The following is a 15,206-nucleotide window of genomic DNA, read 5'->3' on the forward strand; positions in this document are numbered from 1 at the left end:
TTCTTTGGTTGTCCACAGTGGCATGACGTAGTAAGATGCTGTATGTATCTCTGCAGGTGTGGTATAATCCAGAAGGATATCACACCATGCCAGCATACCTCAACAGCCTCAACAACTTCATCCTGCGTGCCAACCTGCCGGCAGACAAACAACCCCAGCAGTACGGTCAGTCAAGGATCATCTCGTTCAGTTCCAGTTTCAGTTCGGTTTAGTTTATATAGCGTTACAGAAATCTGTGTCCAGGCTGCATATACTACAGCACAGCAAGTCAGACTAATTTCTGACTCTCTTGCGATTAAGAATTAAACAATGCTGGTAAATTAAATTGAAAAGAGATCAACAGGACTGATTTCTGCTTTTGTAACCAATCACTTGTGCTTTTTCAATGATGTCATCCTTGCTGGCTTGTGTTCAGTGCTTAAGTGAATGAGTTTACAAAAATAGACAGGACAAAGGAGTTTGCAAACCAATTCACTTCTTCACTACTTAAACAATTCAGTTCTTAGCATGAGCCAAATGATAAAAGTCTCAATTTTGACTTTAACAGAGAGAGAGTTTAGCAGAAACAACCAGTAACGTGAGATTCTCACTGATCCTGGACCTGTTAAATGTTTCCAGACATTCTTATTATTCATGAATACAAGTTAATTGGAGTGAAAAAGCAGGTTATTTGAGGTAGTAATGTTGCTATAAAAAGACAGGTGCTTAAATGGAGTTTTAGAGGCTGTCAATAGAAATCAATGAGAACGGCCCATTATTCCATGCTTTGTTTAGAAATTGTCCATAACCCTGCCTCTGCCTTCATTGATGGCTCCTGGATTGTTGTGTGACTGCTGATGCAGTTCCACAATCCTAGGGCAGGGGGCAGTGTTCCCCTTCTTTCTCCCGCCATGCTGCACAGCATCAGGAATGGTAATTAGTGGTACGTAGCCGGAGTCAGTGGATAAAGCAGGACAGAGACTCCAGCTTTCTTTCACCAGGTGCAGCCAGACTGGCCCAGTGGCTGAGATTCACTGGCTGCCCCTGGGCAAGATTAATGCAGGCCCAGCGGTCAATAAGGGAAACAGGAGAGGCAATAATTCAAATGTAGCCATCGAACTTGCCTGGGCAAACTAGCACTGCATTAATCCACTGGAGGCTGACATCATAGCGACCCACCCGCCCACCCGTGATGGAGCCGCGGCAGAAGCAGCTGGCCGTGGCTGTGTGCGAGCTTGAATTGTTAAATCCTGTCTTCTTCTCCCCCCCCCCCCCAGCAATTTCGCTGACCAGCCATCCCTACCCCGGCAAGCTGGATGACGAAGACGCAATGTAAGAACCTCTCCTCCGAGGCACTGCCTTTCAGTGCGCTGGGCTCATGGAGATGCGCCGCAGAGTAGACGCGCGCATGGGGTCACCGAGCCCAGACCACAGGGGCAGTGGTCAAGGGGGCATAAGACACACACCTGGGCTTTATACAGAATAGCAAAAAATGTGCTTCCATTTCTAGTCTTGCGAAGTTTTCTCAGTACTGCAGTTTCACTGCTGTATTTACTCCTGTTTGATTGGTTTGAATAGATTTCCAGTAGAGCTTGGATTATCGACTACCAGTATAATATGTAAGTGTCCCCAAGGTGGTCCAGAGGTTAATGAATTCTGCACCAGTATCTGTACTGACTTGGTGATAGTGTTTTAAAGAGTGCTGCTATGCTTAATTTGAAAAGCAAGCTCAGTATTGTGAGGACAATTATTTCACTCTTGCGACTCTGATGAAGCTGACACAAAGCCAGGAAGTCTAAGGAGCCTGAAGATAAGGAGAGGTGAATTGGGTAAAGAATGGAGGGAGAGAGAGAGAGGGAGGGAGGGAGGGAGGGAGAGAGAGGGAGGGAGGGAGAGAGAGAGAGGCATGGTGAGCCAGGTAGAAGATGTTTATGAAGCCTTTCATGCTAAGTTCAGCATGAATTCTCATGTGTTTAATTTAGTTTCCAAAAAAATATCATAGTGTTTGAGATTGAGGTTCGATTTTCAATATCTTATGTAATAAAAAACAAATATTCTACAGAGTTCCAATTACGTACTACACAGATTGGTTTGGCTCAGAGAAATGCAAATTTTTATTTTGAAATAAATACTGCAGTGTAGCATGCCTTGTGAAAAAAAAAACTGGATTGCCTCACATACAACCTTACAGAGGAGAGATCCTTGGTAGACACAGGGGATGAGTGTCAGTGATGCAGTTTTCAATTTCAATACACTTCAACATTTCTTTCAGTTTTATGATACAGTATTGAAATGGTTCTATCCTTAGTTTAAAGTGAGGCTCACTCTGAAAATCCACGTCTGCACAGCAGGACAGTGAAAGGCTGCTGACACAAGGTTATCTGCAGGAACTTGTCATTTATTTTGTTAACAATGGCAGAGACTAAAAGTGCAAAGAGATTCTTAATCAGTATTCATACTTTTAAGCTGCACTGTGCACAAGACACCAAGCCTTTGTTTGTACGGGTGTACATACTCTTAGTGAAATTGATCCTAGGTTCTGTAGATTGACTCTTGAATCTTTTGAACCCTGGTATAAAAAATAATTTACTGTATAAGGTCTGAAACTAATGCAAAAAATGTCCTTATCGATCCCCAAACGTAAGGTTATGGTTATGGGACCTCTTCTTTGTAGCTGTATCACCTCTGCCCTCTCAGCTCATTTGCATCAATATTTTATCTTAGTGTTGCCTGCCATACAAACTACACTAATATAAATAACAGAGTATCAGTAATTCATAATTAGTTATTAATAATCACAGAAATTGTAATAATAATGAAAAAGCATCATTGTTTTAAAATGTAAACACTATGCCATTAAAATGACTGCTATTTAAAAAATAGATGCTCAGTGGCACTGAGAATGAGAGCCAGGTGGTTTGTAATGAACTATGTCATCGATGTTTCAGTGACTGATATCTAACATCTGTGTCGTGCTGCTGTTTGGTGTTATGGTGAGCTTTGTGTTGATTAAGTGTCTGTCTCTCCACTTATCCCTCTTCTCATTATTCTGTGCTTGATGCTATCTAGTTCATTTGAATTGAACAATCGTTGTGTGTTTGTCTTTCATTCACAATTGCTTGTACACAGATATCTTAAAGCTGCTCACAGAGGCTAAGAAAGCTTATTCACATTAGTAAGGAGAGGTTAGTTGTTGCCTGCACAAATAGGATGGATTTGAACGATATTTTATAAGCCGTGTCTCAGACCACAGTCTGTTTTCTGTCCTTATTCGGCTCTGTGCGTTTAAGTGCTGTTGTTTGCTGTTAGAAATTGGAGCGAGCCCCGCTCACAGTGAAGTGTGAAATGTTCACCTCCACAGCATTGAGCGTGATTCTGCTCCTTCAGATCAATTTTCTGATTTGTCGTATGTTCTCACTGTACCTGGCCCTGAGCCACATGGCTGCCTGTGTGGAAGGGGAGTGTTTAGAGATGAGGAGGGAGCAGGGAGGGGGAGTCAGGCAGGTGGGCGGGACTAAACATACATACGCACCGGCTCACTTCTGAGCATCGATGCCATGGTTACCACAGAACTCTCTGGAACTCTCTTCACGAGCAAGTCAGAAAAGGACACGCTCAGTCCTAACCACTATGTGCGAGATAGACACCTAAACCTGTTCTGCTGAACAGTGTGAGAGAGCAGAAGTCATACCAACGCGGTCATGGGTTCCATAACTACTGAGCTCACGGGTAGCACTACAAAGCGCTTTCTTCTTGTTGTGTGGTGGTTGAAGCACCTCCTCTGAGCAAACGCTGCCTGTGTGTCCGTCAGGGTGCGCGGCCTGGTCAGCATCATGGTGGCATTGTGCATCCTCACTGGCTACTCCATCATGACGGCAAGCTTTGTCATCTACGAGGTGCAGGAGCACCACACCTGCTCCAAAAGGCTCCAGCACATTTCAGGCATCAGTGAGGCTTTCTACTGGACCATCAACTTCTTCTACGATATGGTACTGAATTCCCTTCATGTCAAAGCCTTCTGGATGGGATTACATGTTTGTCTGTTGACCACAATAATGTGTCTTCTCCTTTAAGTAATCTAGCCTCTTCCCCATATCCGTATTTACTGATTTTAAAAGTTAATTTGAATGCACTATAATGTAGTGCATAACATAATCTTAAAATCTTAAATATAGTTGCAGGATTGCTTTTGATTGTTGTCAGATACAACTAATAACATTTATAATAACTGATATAATAATCTCTCTCTCCCTCTCTCTGTTTGTAGGCTCTGTACATGGTTCCTGTGCTGCTCTCTGTGATCGTCATTGCTGCCTTCCAGGTGCCAGCCTTCAACGACAGGCTGAATCTAGGAGCAGTCACACTGCTGCTGGTGCTCTTTGGGTTCGTATTAAAGATGGGAAAATGCATTTAAGGTTTAAACAGCATGGCCTTGGATATCAAAAGGAATATCACAATTTGGTCAAAATGTTATAGAAATAGAAACTTAATCTATTTTAAGAAAGAATTCTGTTAAGAAGGAATTCCCAGTTTCCAATGTGTTTGGGAATTGCAAACCTTTGCTTGGGAATTAAATATCTGTGTGTCAGCACCTGCACATCACCATTTGAAGTTTAGTGCTGCGCACCAGACGATGATTAGAGCTGCACTGGCAGCGTGGGCGTCTGTGGATGCGATTTGCCCACTCGGCTGCCCGGCTAATCGGCCCCGGGGGCTTGGGTCAGTGCTGTGGCGGCTGGCCCTCGCGCTGCAGAATCTGGGGTGGAGTGGGTGTCCTGGCACGCTGCGGGAGCTCGGCAGCTCCGGCATATCCGGCTCGCCAGCCCATAAATTAGCCCCCAGCGGCGCTGTCCGCGTGTGCGCTTTCACCCCGAGCTGCTTAATTGCTTTTGTTTGGCATCCATGCGTTAGATGGAAAACTCGCCCTACCCCACACGCACACGGTCTCGCTCACTCACTCACACACACACACACACACACACTCCCCCCTGTTTAAGCACATCCTCTTCCTTGACCCCCCCTCCACCCCAATCACAGAGAGTAATGAATAAAAAAGCAGATCATTTTGTAGTGCAGAAAAGCCTCACTGCGCGAGAGCAGATGAAGTCATTTATCTTCCACTCTCTTAGCTCAGCTTGGGAACAGTTTTTCCATTCTTTCTTCCTTTTTTTTTTTTACATCCCTCCTTTTAGATACCGTTCAAGTGGGCATTTCTCCTTCGTAATTTTCCTCCTCAGCTGTCTTCGGTCCCTCCTTGCTTTCGCCTGCCTGTTTTAACTTCAGGGCTCTTTTACAGGTTTGCAAGCTTCCCCTGGATGTACCTCCTCTCATCCCTGTTTAAAGACACAGAGATGGCCTTCATCAGCTATGTGTGCATCAACCTCTTCATCAGTTTGAACACCATCATTTCCACAGCTATCCTCTACTTCCTAGGACAGCTCATCCACACTGATGAGGTACGGACCGGCCATTAGAGCAGTTTAATGGAGGCACTGCATCAGAAACGACGCTTTCTTCACCGTGTATATGGGTCACATGAGAGTTTGACTTATTTATTATAAGCATATTACAGGTTCAACATATTTTCTGCATTCTATGTTGCTTATCATACCACATGCATTCAACATATGTCTGTTACATCTTCAACAAGGACGCAACACACTACAGACTACAATACCCATAAACCTCTTGTTCGTTCCAAGTGTCACCCGTGTATTGTTTTCCCATGTGTTTCCCTATATAAGCATTTACATTTACCTTTACGGCATTTAGCAGACACTCTTATCCAGAGTGACTTACAAAAGTGCTTTGTCATTTACTCATAGAATATCCTAGTACAGTACAGTAGGTTAGAATCAAACATACCAATGAACTAGAATACTGTAGAATACAGGGATGAATGCTGATACCTAGAAGTGCAAAATACATAAGGTCTATCTTAAACAATGATAAGTGCTATAAACAATAAGTGCTAGAGTTTGTTAAACAACATAAACAATACCCTACAATAAGTACTAAATTAGTCAGTCAATATGGGAGCAGTGTCAGTTGTCCTTTAAATATTCTGCAGATAGATGGATCTTCAGTCTGCGTTTGAGCCTGTTACAGGTTAAGCCTGTACCATTCATTTGGTCATTGCGAAGTCAGCCAATTGAGTTCAAGCTGTTATGTCTGTTACATTTATTTTGTCTTTCTGGTTTTGCCAGTTCACCTGGCTTTTGCTGTCTTGCCTGTCCCTATGTTGGTAATTGTACACTGGATTAACGATTTCTGGATCGTGAACTCTGACCATTTTGTGACTACATTTTTGGATTATCCCTAAATTTTGAAACGAAGCCTGTTTTATTACAATCAACTCAAAACCTGGCAACGTCCATACTGCAATATGTCCAAGCAAAAGTGTTATAGTGCAACTGGATGTATGTTGTACACCAAAAAATGACTTGAGGAAAACAAAATTTCATTGGACATTTCAGCTACATAAAGACTATAGCATACATGTAACATTTGAATACACACAAATCACTTTTATATGTATATAATGGAGAAAAACAACAAATACGGCCAGCGGATCTCCTCCGGCCGCCGGTGGCGTGTTCTGAGGTTAACGAAGGAGAAAATTAGCTAACCATCCCATCATCACCTCACCACTCCTCTTTTTTCCCCCGGCAGCGCGTCCTGACGGTGTACCACGCCATGAGCGCCGTGTTCCTGATCTTCCCCCAGTTCAGCTTCGGGAACGGGCTGGTGGAACTGGCCCGGGTGGACATGCAGCGGCAGATCCTCAGCGCGTATGGCGTGGATGCCTACAAGGACCCGTTCGGCATGGACGTGCTGGGGTGGATGCTGGTCTCCCTATTCTTGCAAGGGTTCGTCTGCTTCACCCTGCGGCTGCTGCTCAACAGATGGCTCCTCCAGAGAGTCCGGTGAGACCCCAGGATCTGCAATGTTGTGTGGAGTTCAAATTTGAACTTTGATGAACTTTAGCAAAGTGTTGCTCCTTGATTCCGCAGTGGTAAATAATGTAAGATAAAAGAGTAGTGTTATTGCAGATGCAAAACTATAGAGGATTTTGGATGTACATCGTATTGGTTATTGAACTTGTGGGTTTTTGTAAGGAAGTAGAGAAATGGTTGCTGTCAATTGTTTACTGCTCCTCATAAATTAATGCGAACACCAGTTTTCTACTGCAAAAAGACATCTTGTTTTCATTATTTTAGCTATTTAGAAATCATTTCATCAGATTAAAACATTTCATGGTCCAGTTCCATCTTAAATCTCAAGATCACTTCTCGCACTTCTGTCCCTGACAAGGCGTTTCTTCTGCTGGAGGAAGTGGGAGCCCAGGACAGGAAACTGCGAGGAGGACGAGGACGTCCTGGCTGAATGCCAGCGCGTGAGCACTGGCGCTGCTGTGTCCGATCTGCTACAGGTCAAACAGCTCACTAAAGTCTACCAGCATATGAACCGGCGCGTGCCAGCCGTGCAGGAGCTGTCCTTTGGCATTCCAGCAGGGGAGGTCAGTGTTGATTCAGAAGCGCTTTATAGATCAGCCATCAATTACTGTTTCATTCCATGCAGTAATCCTTATAACATTGTTAGTGAACATCTTTGCACTAATAAAAATTTTGTTTCATATTTGGACTGGCAATTTTCTAGTGGTCTTGAGTGTTAGCAATACCTCTGTAATCACTGGAAGTCCTGAAAACTTGAGCACTTTTTAATATGACATAATACTAATATTCTCATCGAGGGGAAACATGATGGTAAAATTTCGTGTGCTAGCCGATGCAGAAAGACCTGACCGGCCTCTCGGTCGTTGTAGTGTTTCGGACTGTTAGGCGTAAATGGAGCGGGAAAGACGACCACGTTCAAGATGCTCACAGGAGAAGTCAGCCCCACACACGGCTCTGCGCATGTCTGCGCCTGGGACGGGTGAGCACATTGCCTCCGTTTTCACTATTCATCACGACTTACCATTATTTTCTCAGGCATACAGCATGTGTCACTGGAGAAGCAGACACTGGTATCGAGAATTCCAGCAGTAATGCTGCTTGTGTTTCCAGGAGAATGGTCAACATCATGGATAGCAGGACAGAGGGTGTCAACATTGGCTACTGCCCCCAGGTGGATGCCCTGGATGACTTCATGACAGGAGAAGAGCATCTCTACTTCTACGCCCGCATCAAGGGTGTCACCAAGAGAGAGACCGACCGGGTGAGACAGCTGCTTTGTCTCTGTTTGCCAGTCAGATCAGTGGTATGTGCAGTCCCAGTCCTGGGGCATCACTGCCCTGCCACCAGTGTTCCACACATCCTATTCACCTCATCAGCTAATGAGCTGAGGGCAGTGAGATGTGCAGTGAGGCACCAGGGGAGTGAGATGTGTGGTGATGCAACAGGGGAGTGGAATGTGTCATGATGCACCAGGGGAGTGAGTTGTACAGTACCGTGAGCCACCAGTACCTGGTGCCAGGCCTCTGGGAAAACCAGCAGGCATCTATATTAGTTGTCAATTTTGTTTTATACACACACTAGTCCTTGTCTTTTGCCTCATACTTGCAGCAATACACACACAGCCAGCCTCCATGGATTTTTTTTTTTAAAACACCACATTCCTCTCAGGCTCTTGGATCTGCTTTTTCTTTGTCAGCAGCTGGCAGGTCAATGACTTCTTTCCACAAAGTTCTAAATATAAGGCAGAGCTGGACTGGATTCACTGGGGTATTGCCCTTCTTCTCAGTGGTAGAACACAAGGAGCTTGGTAGGGGCAGAATATCGAAGGGCGGGTTCTTCTCCACATCGATTAGAAAGGAAGTTAATTAATCTCCCATCCCCCGCTGCATTCTTGGGAATTAACACTTCTGGAAAATCTGCCTTGGGCTGCACTAGAGGAATATCCATTAGCCTTAAACAACCAGGAGAAATGGGATTTATTAGGGACGTCATTTACTAATGACCGCGCATTTGGAATTAAATAAAAAAGGTGTGACGGTTAAGGTGAGCGGTGCATCTCTGAGAGATTTATCACTGAAGTCCTGAGTACACACATATGGGCTAGTGTGGGGATCGTTTGTCATTAGGATGTCCTGTCTGTGCCTTCTCACAGTGCTCTTTTGATTTTGAGAGCTGATTCTTTTTGTCATGATCAAAGACTGATAAAACAAAAATGATTGACATGATCATGGGGGACATCTGTTGACCATGTGCATCGGGAGACTGTCCTGTTATAGTTTGCATCAGGTGGTTAAACCATCTAACACAGCTGGAAGCATCGGCTTCTCCCCTTTGAACGCTAAGACAAATGGAAACGGAACAGCTTCGAAGCTTTTCATAAGGTATGTCATCTCAAGGAACATGCGCTGACTCATTCACTTGAAGTCGAAGTGAGATTGCTCCCACACTGCCAACAGGAAAATAAGGTAAACTGTCATAGAAAAGGAAATCCTAAACCTTAATGAAGACATTATCTTGTCATTAAAAGCTTTTTGGAAGAAGAGAACGATTTGTGAGCTATATCTGCCTTCTGTTGCTATAGCTGCTACCTCAGTGGCTCTGTGGTTTGGCCCATTAGCTAAGATTAGAGATAGACTGAGAAGAATCCTGTTTGAAATACTGATGACCTGTGGCAAATGTGCTCTCCCCGTCTAACAGCAAATGTAGAGGGGTAATGTAAACCTGCTGAAAACCAAAGCTTCTCATGGTTTGTCGCAGGTCTGACTTTGACTTCAGAGTTGCTAAGCTCTCTACGTATAGGAATCCAGCTGATTAACTGGATGCAGCGATGTGCTTTCATGGTGCTTCAGATTTTTACAGTCATTTAATCAAAACTGTTGAAAGTGATTCATTACAGTGTAGAGTTCATATGATCAATGTGGTAGTCCAACTTCAGAAACCTTTTTGTGTGCAATTACTGCTTCAATAAACTGAAAAGAAAAAAAAAACCTGTAGCTGAGAGGAAAAAAGTGTAAAACCAATGTAAAATGTATTTTTTAGTTTAACTAGCGAAAGTTACCCTGAAAGTCAACTTATTTTATCTCAGAGTTTTTAAAAAGCTCTGCATTTGTGGTCTGCAGGTTGTGAACTATCTTTTGAATAAACTTGAGCTGAACGACCACAGACGCGTCACCAGTGAACACTACAGCTGCGGAACCCGACGGAAACTCTCCACTGCGCTGGCTCTGATTGGACAGCCACAGATCCTGCTGCTGGTATCTACCTCCTCCCCTCTCCCTAATGCAGTTTACAGTGTATAATAGAAATTTCTCCATTCTGTGCCTATTTCAATCTTTCTGTCAGTTTATTCTGGCCCACCTGTCAGCAGTTCCACCCACTGGTGCTGTGAAAGGAATTGTTTTCTGGAAGATTCATTGGATGGTGTAATTTACCACCACTTTTGCGGATTACATAGTGTCGCCATACTGCTGTTTGCTGCCCATAGCCTTGGGCAGGGTGAACACTGACCTGTTTCCCCCACCCATCCTCGTTGCCCAGGACGAGCCCAGCTCGGGGATGGACCCCCATTCGAAACGGCACCTCTGGAAGATCATTGCTGAGGAGGTGATGGGAAAATGTGCCGTGGTTCTGACATCACACAGGTATGCACATGTGACGTGGACGTCACATAAAGCCCTGGGAGGCGGAAGGCTGTCTCTTCCAATCTCGGGATTTGAATTCTTGTGTATTCCTTTCTTTTCCATTCAATAAAAATGTCATTAAGATGTATATGCAGAGGCATAGCTTTACATCAATAACTGCAGAGCTCTTTTAGGAAACTGCTTGCAGGAATAAGAAAAGATTAAAGCTCTGAAATGGGTCTTCAGTTCCCATTTAAAATATTACCTGAGAAGGGACTGATGTGCATCTAACTCAATTTGTTGTATTTGCCCATTTCAGTATGGAGGAGTGTGAGGCTTTGTGTACTCGTCTGGCTATAATGGTGCAAGGTCAGTTCAGATGTCTGGGCTCCTTACAGCACATCAAGAACAGGTCAGTGGCCCCTCTCTCCTGCCTCCACTGACTCATTAGTCACCACTTTCCCTCTATCTGTCCTCTCTTGTTCTCCTCTTCACCCTGAGCTGTGCACCAGACCAAAACCCCTTGCCGACAGCAGTCAGTTCTTGCTCCACTGATGGAGACGTGGCTTACCTGAGTCCATCCCACCAGGTTTGGCAGTGGCTTCACTGTGAAGATGTACCTGGCTGGTGCCTCGTGTGAAGTAGATGCCATCACCGGATTCATGGAGGAACATTTTCCCAGCACTTACCTTAAGGTGAAGTCACTTATCAGGGAAAGAGCTGACAAGTTCATACAAATCTTCTTATAAATCGGAGCACTCTGTGAACTAGCTCAGGAACCATTGTAAAGCAGATCTGCTGGGTCTTTCCCTGGCAGGTGCTGTAAGCTGTAGGCTATAAGTCAATTGACCTGCTCTCGCTCTCGCTCTCTCTCTCTCTTTTAAACTCTAGCTCTTTAAGGGATCTTGAATGTGGAGTTTAGAGCAGGTGTTCTCATTCTAGTCCTGGGTCTCCCATGGACTGCACACACCGTGTGCTCCAACACAGCTGACATAGCTGCTGAAATGTTTACTACAACCCGAGTGTGTCCCAGTAGGGAAAACACACAAAAACATGCGGTGCTCAAGGTCCCCAGTGCCGGGACTGGAAAGTAATGGTTTTCAAGTAAAGACCAGTAGTGTGCACTGCTTATTAGTGCTTTTAGTGCTGTAAGACCTCACGATTTTTGTGTTTGCACAGGACCATCATCTGGCTATGGTGGAGTACCATGTTCCAGTGGCTCCTGGTGGCGTGGCCGATATTTTTGACCAGTTGGAGTCTAACAAGGCTACTCTGCAAATCAAACACTTCTCCGTGTGCCAGACCACATTGGATGAGGTGAGAACTGCGAAAAGGGGCAAAGCAGGAGGACGGAAGTCTGAGAAACGTTGATTTCTGTGCAGATTAAAATATCTGTACCTGTTAGGGAGAGAAAGAAAGCAAGTAGGAAAGAAAAAAAAACAACAAAGGATGGATAAATTAACTAACCGTGGCACTGAGACTAACAGAAAAGGCTAACTTTTGGCTTGCATCCACAGGTCTTCATTAACTTTGCTTCGGGAAAAGTGGATACGGACTCTGACTCCCCGGATGTCAGACTCTGACCCGGAACGTCATCACTGATTCAGTATTGCTGACAAGTGAACACGGATTAAAATGGATTGCGCCAAATGATAATGAAACACAAATGATGATAAAAAACAAAATTAAAATACAGTAACTGAAGACTATATCCTAATCCTAATGCTAGGAAAGAGAAATATTTAATTCGGTTATTTTATTGTTTTCTTTTAATGAAATAATTAAGTTTACGAATAAACCTGTTTCTTAGGTTCTTTCTGTATGTCTAGGGATGCCATTCTAAACTACTCAGGCCAGAAGTACTTTGTTAATACTTATGAAATATCAAAAAATAATATACCATGTGAAGGTTTGTGAAATCATGAAGGCAAAGTAGCCAAATGGGTCTTTCCAGATGTGTCTTTTCTATAATTCTCTATAGTTCTTGTAGTAGTCTATGCAAATGTAATTATGACATAAGAATGTAAAATGTCAGCTTGCTCTCGCTGGGACATTGGGGTAGAATATTTGCATTAGTTCCATTAGAATAGTTCCATTCTGCATCTTATTTAAATCCTAGCCAATCTTCACAGGGTTTCTCTTTCTTCAACAAAATCTCATTTCATTCTCTATTGTTTATTGTGACTCTAGTTTAATGATCAAAACTTAAAAAAAAACATAAACAAGCAGCCACAATTCGGTTCCTTAATACTGCATTAAATATGTATGGAGAATGAGGATCTCATCCTTTCAAACCGCTAGCAGCATTGACGCAGTGCTACTTCTTGGGTTGGTATAAATCACAAAGACCATTTTGGCTCCAAGATATAAATGATTCTTCAATGTCTCCACATATTCTGTCTCATTAATATTTCCTCTAAAGACACATCTTTCTCATGCTGAATATTTCATCAGCTCTTTCCTTATACTGCTTCAAGACACAGATCCTCGTTCTAAAAATGGACCAAACTTATTTTTACATTAAAATAATTTTTTAGATGCAGATGTTAAACTCTTGTCTTATTGTGTGTGCAGCAAGTGCCTATTTAGATCAGAACCAGAACTGTTCTAACCCTTTTGAGAAATACAATTAGTCATTGTTGGTCTTTCTGGGTTAGCGATGCATGTATGTAACTTCTATATTATATCTAAACCACTAATATAACATAATAAGTCTACATAGATAATAGAAGCCCATGTAGCTGTTTTATAGACACACCACACACACAAACACATATGTAAAATATTTGTATATATTTTTTTCCAGGGACTAACTGGAGTGTACTGTAGTAAAGTATGTCTGATGGTGTCAAAATTGCAGTGAATTACACAAAGTTCCAAGAGAAACAGGACATTTCCATTTCCATACCTCTCTCGAGGAAGTCTTCATTCTCTGTGCAAATGCCCTTAATGTTTAGTAGCTGTGAGTGATTGAGTTTTTGCAGGCTTTGGAATTTGAAGAGTTGTATTTGCCAATAGCAAGTCTGTAGGTTTATAACAGATGGTGGTATTTAAACAAGAATTTCCAGACTTAACTGAAACATCCAAAAAGGTTATCCTCATGCCAGGATGTGCTATATTCCATGTATATTATATAGTTGGGTAGAACTCGGAGAAACAGTTGGAGCTCTTCGAGTGTACATGTAGCAGTAGCAGAGGTGTCATCACTACAACTCAGAAAGACTAAGGGACCAGGTTCTGTATATTATTAAAAAATGACATTTGTGTAGGATGGCCCCATTTTAGTACCCATACTAATGCCACTTTTTTGTGAGTAGTACTTGGAGTTAAAAGTGAAACAGTTTAAAGTTAACACAAGTTCTGACAGCCTTAAGAGAGTATCTGCAGGAGGGTTCTTCATAGGACTTGCATCAGGAAAGTGTTTTAAAGTCCTCATACCCTCTTCATTAGGGATGACTGTGCGTAAACTTTTAATGTCCATTGAAAAAAGTAGGGACCTGGTAGGTAAGGTTTGTTCTTTCAGGCATTCAGGCACTTGTAGAAAATGTTTAGAGTTATTAATAAATGCAGATCAGGACTGAACAATTGGCTGAAATGCCATCCAGAAACTGGGATATAACTTCTGCAGGGCAGGACAAGCAGCTACAAGCAGCTACAATAGGATGACAAGGATCTTTTCAAGGGAGGTGTCCTGGCATGATTAATAGTGGACTTAATGTAGCACTGTAACTGTGGAGTGATGTCAGAGCTGGTCTGCCTATAAAAACTAGTATCAGAAACCTGCATGATTGCTTCTTCCTTATAAAGGTCTTTTCTCCAAACAACAGCTTCACCCTTATCAGCTGGCTTAATAACAATGTTACTCCTTTATATACAATGCCACTTGGACAGAGGCAAAGCACTGTTTCTCTGGAAACCTCTCCTTCTCTCTCTCTCTCTGTGTGTGTGTGTGTGTGTGTATATGTATATGTATATATATATATATATATATATATATATATATATATATAAAATGCACTTGGTTTTCAAAGAAACAGACAGAGGTCTTCCATCTGATCTGCAAACAAAGTGCTCTGCCTCTGTCCAAAACCTTCTGTTTCTCTGAGAACATTGTGTATACATACACATACACACGCACAGCAAATTTACTAGAAACATCAGTATACCCTCTTATTCATGTAAATCAGCCAATCGTGTGGCAGCAGAGCAATGCATGCAGTTTTGAAGTCATGGCTTTTCACATCAAACTTCAGAATGGGGGAAAAAAAGACCTGAGTCACTGTGACCATGAAATAGTTTTTGGTGACAGACAGGCAGCTTTGAGTATGTCAGAACCTGCTGATCTTCTGGGATTCACAGAAAGCAGCCTCTAGAGTTTATACAGAATGATGTAAAAAAAAACCAAAAAAAAAAAAACCAAAAAACCCAAGTGATCCAGTGAGCAGTGAGTGGCATTCTGATGGTGGAGAGGTCAGAGGAGACAACCATAGTGAAGCAAAAAGCATTTTGGAATGTACATGTCAAACCTTGAGGTGGATGGGCTACAAGAACACAAGGCCACACTAGGTTTCATTCCAGTAAAGCAAAACAGGAATGTGAGGTTACAATGAGTTCACAGATTCTGCACATTTAATAAGAAAAACCTTGCCTG

The 15,206-nt window shown here is 42.9% G+C and overlaps 1 protein-coding gene across 1 annotated transcript in view; it reads left to right on the forward strand.

Moving 5' to 3' along the window:
* LOC113581366 (ATP-binding cassette, sub-family A (ABC1), member 12) overlaps window positions 1–13,065 on the forward strand; it is a 31,393-nt gene extending 18,328 nt beyond the window's left edge. Inside the window, 15 exon segments of the mRNA XM_035523797.1 lie at window positions 57–165; window positions 1,257–1,311; window positions 3,791–3,968; window positions 4,247–4,362; window positions 5,276–5,435; window positions 6,652–6,905; window positions 7,294–7,498; window positions 7,805–7,914; window positions 8,046–8,196; window positions 10,055–10,189; window positions 10,473–10,576; window positions 10,875–10,967; window positions 11,145–11,250; window positions 11,735–11,872; window positions 12,073–13,065. Coding sequence (XP_035379690.1) covers window positions 57–165; window positions 1,257–1,311; window positions 3,791–3,968; window positions 4,247–4,362; window positions 5,276–5,435; window positions 6,652–6,905; window positions 7,294–7,498; window positions 7,805–7,914; window positions 8,046–8,196; window positions 10,055–10,189; window positions 10,473–10,576; window positions 10,875–10,967; window positions 11,145–11,250; window positions 11,735–11,872; window positions 12,073–12,138 — 1,980 coding nt within the window. The 3' untranslated portion in view covers window positions 12,139–13,065.
* Window positions 13,066–15,206: the final 2,141 nt, after the last annotated feature.

This window comes from Electrophorus electricus, chromosome 2 (genome assembly GCF_013358815.1).
Source record: "Electrophorus electricus isolate fEleEle1 chromosome 2, fEleEle1.pri, whole genome shotgun sequence".
Lineage (NCBI taxonomy): Eukaryota > Metazoa > Chordata > Actinopteri > Gymnotiformes > Gymnotidae > Electrophorus > Electrophorus electricus.